Source organism: Cucumis melo, chromosome 11, assembly GCF_025177605.1.
Source record: "Cucumis melo cultivar AY chromosome 11, USDA_Cmelo_AY_1.0, whole genome shotgun sequence".
Taxonomy (NCBI): Eukaryota; Viridiplantae; Streptophyta; class Magnoliopsida; order Cucurbitales; family Cucurbitaceae; genus Cucumis; species Cucumis melo.
In genome coordinates this window covers 14,177,894-14,183,329 of record NC_066867.1, presented here as the reverse complement: position 1 = coordinate 14,183,329, position 5,436 = coordinate 14,177,894, and the positions used below count along the sequence as shown (strand labels likewise).

The 5,436-nt window shown below is 34.0% G+C and overlaps 1 protein-coding gene across 1 annotated transcript; it reads right to left on the bottom strand.

Moving 5' to 3' along the window:
• Window positions 1–2,445: 2,445 nt before the first annotated feature.
• Window positions 2,446–3,488, bottom strand: LOC127143876 (uncharacterized). Its single transcript, XM_051079142.1, has 6 exons — window positions 3,364–3,488; window positions 3,113–3,274; window positions 2,927–3,031; window positions 2,788–2,860; window positions 2,619–2,714; window positions 2,446–2,537 (listed from the first exon to the last, which is right to left on the bottom strand). Exons 1-6 carry the CDS (start codon window positions 3,474–3,476, stop codon window positions 2,454–2,456), a joined length of 633 nt encoding a protein of 210 aa, XP_050935099.1. The 5' UTR covers window positions 3,477–3,488; the 3' UTR covers window positions 2,446–2,453.
• Window positions 3,489–5,436: the final 1,948 nt, after the last annotated feature.

Genomic DNA, 5,436 nt, shown 5'->3' with positions numbered 1-5,436 from the left:
CACGTGTAAGAAGGAGTTTGGAGACAAACTCCACCTTAGCAAGATAACTTCTATCACTTATGTCCCGAAAGGAGAATAAGTGTGGGTACTTGGCACCAAGAGGTTGTCATCCATAAAAGAGAAGTACTATAAACCTTATAAGCAACAACTTCTAGATTTATATCACTTAAAGATCTTAGTCATTTGCATCCCGAGAGGAGAGCAAGTGTGGCGTTTAAGACACTGAGAGGTGCTCGCTTTAATCATAAGCTAGTTAACTAATCTCTATCGTATCATGGCTTATCGCGTACTTTAATCTCTTGCAATGCAAAGATTTTCTCACTCTTTCTTAATACAAGCTAGTTCACATTTCCATCTCGCCACTATTATTACCACCTTTTACAAATTCTCTAGCTTAGATAGTAGATTTAGCTCACTTGACTTTACTGTATAGTTATTTTAGACCGCGTAGATGAAGAGTGATCTTTATAACTAAGATTTAATATCAATTCTCTGTGTTCGACCCTTGATTATCCAGAAAACCTATTGTTTCCCTTACACTTGAACAAGCAATAAGAAAACTTGTACTCAATGTGGATTTAGTAGTTACGCAAGACTAAAGACATAGTGAGCATCTCGGCACTACAAGAAATTTGGCCTTTAATGTCGGTTTAAAACCGACATTAAAGGCCTTTAATGTCACTTGGCGACCGACATCTTTGTAAGCGTTATTAAAGGCCTTTAATGTCGGTTGGGCTTTAATGTCGGTTTATAACCGACATTAAAGGTGTCTTTAATGTCGGTTATAAACCGACATTAAAGACCTTTGATGTCGGTTATAAACCGACATCTTTGAAGGTGTTATTGAAGGTCTTTAATGTCGGTTCATCTTTAATGTCGGTTTACAACCGACATTAAAGCTGTCTTTAATGTCGGTTTATAACCGACATTAAAGATGTCTTTAATGTCGTTTTTAAACCGACATTAATGTTGCTTAGTGCACATCTTTAATGTCGTTTTTCCACCGACATTAAAGACACATTTAATGTCGTTTTTCCACCGACATTAAAGACACATTTAATGTCGTTTTTCCACCGACATTAAAGACACATTTTATGTCGTTTTTTAAACCGACATTAAAGATTCATTTCATGTCGTATTTATAATAGTTTTTATGACGGCAAAACCGATATTATTTGAGTCGAACTACGTCCGGAAATGTTCGTCATCGTATATTGTAAAAAATAAAAAAATTGCTTGCACACTAGCTATAATGCCTACTACTCAATGCACACAATAATACCTAATTCACCTGCAATGCACACAATAATACCTAAAATTCCAGCACACTTCCAACACTTACATATAGTCACATATCAATAAACACAACTATATTCAATACTATAAGTCCAACTACTCCAAATCCTCCAATATATACACTTATATATAATCACACATATCAAACAACACATCCTACCATCCATGGCAAACCAATAGTAAACACCTACAATGCATAAGATCCAACACTAAAATACAAGCACACTTTTCCACACTTCCATATAGAACTACAACAAATACACATCATCCAACACTTACATATAATCACATATCAATAAACACAACTATATTCAACACTATAAGTCCAACTACTCCAAATCCTCCAATATATACACTTATATATAATCACACATATCAAACAACACATCCTACCATCCATGGCAAACCAATAGTAAACACCTAAAATGCATAAGATCCAACACTAAAATACAAGCACACTTTTCCACACTTCCATATAGAACTACAACAAATACACATCATCCAACACTTACATATAATCACATATCAATAAACACAACTATATTCAACACTATAAGTCCAACTACTCCAAATCCTCCAATATATACACTTATATATAATCACACATATCAAACAACACATCCTACCATCCATGGCAAACCAATAGTAAACACCTAAAATGCATAAGATCCAACACTAAAATACAAGCACACTTTTCCACACTTCCATATAGAACTACAACAAATACACATCATCCAACACTTACATATTATAAACACAACTATATTCAACACTATAAGTCCAACTACTCCAAATCCTCCAATATATACATAATCACACATATCAAACAACACATCCTACCATCCATGGCAAACCAATAGTAAACACCTACAATGCATAAGATCCAACACTAAAATACAAGCACACTAACGCCATTAAAGATAATATATAAGATCGTGATTTATAAACACAATAGAAGGTTCCTTCACTAACTAAAGTATAGGTACAAACTATCTAACAAACAACAATTAGTACGGGACCACCTGCCCTTCAAAAAACTATAGGACTGTCGTCCCCTACAAAAACTTAACTCGACCAACTACTAACCTAACTACAAAAATCAACTACTAACCTAACTACAAAAATCAACTATTAACCTAACTACAAAAAGCAACTACTTACACAAATCTGCTAACAAAAGCTGCCCATTCAGTTCGAATCTCATCAATCTCCTCTTGGCTATATGCATTTTTGGTATTGAACTACACACAAAGAGAAAGATATGGAAAGTATGAGTTTGGATCACAAATTGTAATATGTAAAAAGTTAAAGTAGAAACTTACAAGGTTAGTAATAGAAGTACTAGAATTATGCACTATCTCATGTATGTACTTTTGCACGTAGTACCCGCACCCTACAGAATCCAATTGACGAGGGCACTGCATGTATATCAATTGAATACAAATTAATCTTATGTTTCATAAAAAGTAATAACCTGTAAATGCAAATTACCTTTACAGGTCTCCATTTTGGAGTTGATCGATAGCGTTGTAGATCGTGTTTCGCTTGCCATGTCTTCAACCCTCTAAATATTTTGAAACATTAGAAGACAAGAAAGTTAAATAAGAAGTAATAAAGTAAATACACTTACACATTTATGATTCCATGAATGTCTTCATTGACTTTACTCCGAAGAGAGTCCAAAACATAAACGCAATTTTCACGAAGATCGATAACATGCAACATCCAATGAAAACTACAATAAACAACATCTTCAATGTGAGTACACATTTAAGCTCAATGGAAATATATTAATGTGTTTCTCTTCTTTATTTACCCGGTATTATATGGAATTAGCACTTTCTGTTCCAAGTTAACTGCTTCTAGCTGGTTGGCTAAATTTCTGGATCGAAGATCACGATCTTTGATATGTGACGATATTTTTGATTGGTCAATGACAAAAAAATTCTTTGCACAGTCACATTTATCCCAAAGACATCTAAGTAAAAGCAACCATAGTTAAAATATCAACAAAATAACTACAAAAGTGGTATTGGAGATAAAGATGAGTATAAGTTGTCTACTTACGTAATATACGCTAGTATACACATATAGCCGATTTCAACCATGCCGCAGTAATGCAACAAATCTTCACGAGCTAAATAAACAAATTTGTCACTTCCAAATATTAGCTCGTTCATTGGGATGCGAATCATGTCTACATCCTCCATGTTGTTCGTGGCATGTCTATTTAAAAGCTTAATAATCTCGTTAACGTCAGTATAATTTGAAGGGTATACGACATCCTTCCTAGTTGAATGCTCCTATCACAACCAAGGTTCTAAATTCAAAATACATATACAAATAAAATCAAAACTTAAATAGTAAAAAAAAGATACACACTTGTTTGTCATTGATCGTAGAAACAAGCCGACGAGGCCATTCTATAATGTTACCCAATGCTTGATTTAAAGTCTCTATCTTTCCCTTCACTGGATTGGGTATAGTCAAATTTTCTCCCGTAACCACGTCTACTAGAACTTTAACATTGGGACATCCAATGTTATCCTCAACTATCGTGGCTACTGCAACAATATTATTAATGGATCCTATAGACAATTGGCATGGTGTTCCCTTTACAAATATTAAAAGCATAGTTAAGAACAATTGATCCTATATAGTTAAAAAACTAAAAGTGACAACAAAGTCAATTACCTCCACTCCTTTGTTGGTAGGTGTGTCCTCATCGGCATCAAGATCTATATTAATACTTCCAATGGATGACCTCGAGTGATTACTTCTCTTCTTGTCACTTTTGCACCTCGAGTCATCCTCTTCTTTATCACACATTTTCTCCTTCCCTTTTACTGTCTTGAAATATTGTGATTGAGAGACGAAAGCACCCACGCCTCTTACACGTCCACCGTGCTCCTTGGAACCCAATGCGTCAGTCAAGATGTCCTCATTTTTATTTGTTGCAACTAATTCATCCTATAAAACAATACAAGTATAAAACAATTCATCATCAGTTAGGTTAACAAAAGATTATATATTGTAATCATAAGTATACTTACAATCCGAGAGGCACAATCTCGAGTAGCATCATCAAAATAATCATTATTTTTTCCTTTCCGTGCTTCTTTCCAAAGAGTTGATCGATAGGAAACATCATGCGTTATTTTCTACAACAAAAGATACATATTTAATTAACAACAACATATTAAGATAAATTCTTCAATTTAATTAGAAATACTCACTAGTTCATCGGCAAGATTAGCATATCCCTTACGTGACATGTGGTGATTGTATACGCATTTCGACCTTCTTTCCCTTTGAATACGACTATAATCCTGTACAACGTATTAGTTTGTAGGTAGATATCAAAACAATTCTAATTCCATTGAAAATTTAAACTTATTTACCTCCCATTCTTCACTTAGTCTAGCATCCACAAACGATTCCCAATCTTCTTGATTTATATGAGAATAGATTTTGGGAGGAAACTGCAAGAGTGATGGTTGATCCTTAGACGGAAGTATATACTTCTGAGTTAACGTCGTCTTGAACGTTCGAAACTTTCTTGATGCAGACATAAGTATAGAATGTTTAGCATTGGGTTGTAAATCAAACGACATCTACACAAAAAAAAAAAAAAGAAAAGCTTAGTTAAACTTAGAGTGTAAAGCAAACTACATTATATGAAAAACATAACAATAGAACTCATACCGATATACAATCATATATTTTATCTTTTAGCTCATTCGGAACTTCTTTCCAAGAGTTGTATGTGATAGGAATCTGTTGTCGAACGCACACACCAATGTAACTTTGCATTTTCTTAGACGTGGCTCCAACAGGTTGTCCGTGTTCATTAAATTGAATGGGCAACTTTTGTCCAGAATTTCTCACTAAGGCCAACTCAGACATAGTAGTTGGCCCACGTGGAACAAATGATTTCTTTCTTACTTCTGGAAGCATTTCTCTTTCATCCTCACTGCTATCCTCCATCTATGAATCTGCAAAAAATGGAAATACATTAATAAGCAAAGTCAACATACATAAGCATAACAATTATGTTACAAACTTAAACATAAATACATTATAAAGCAAAGTAATGACATACCATAAATATAGCAGTTATATTACGAACTTTAAACATAA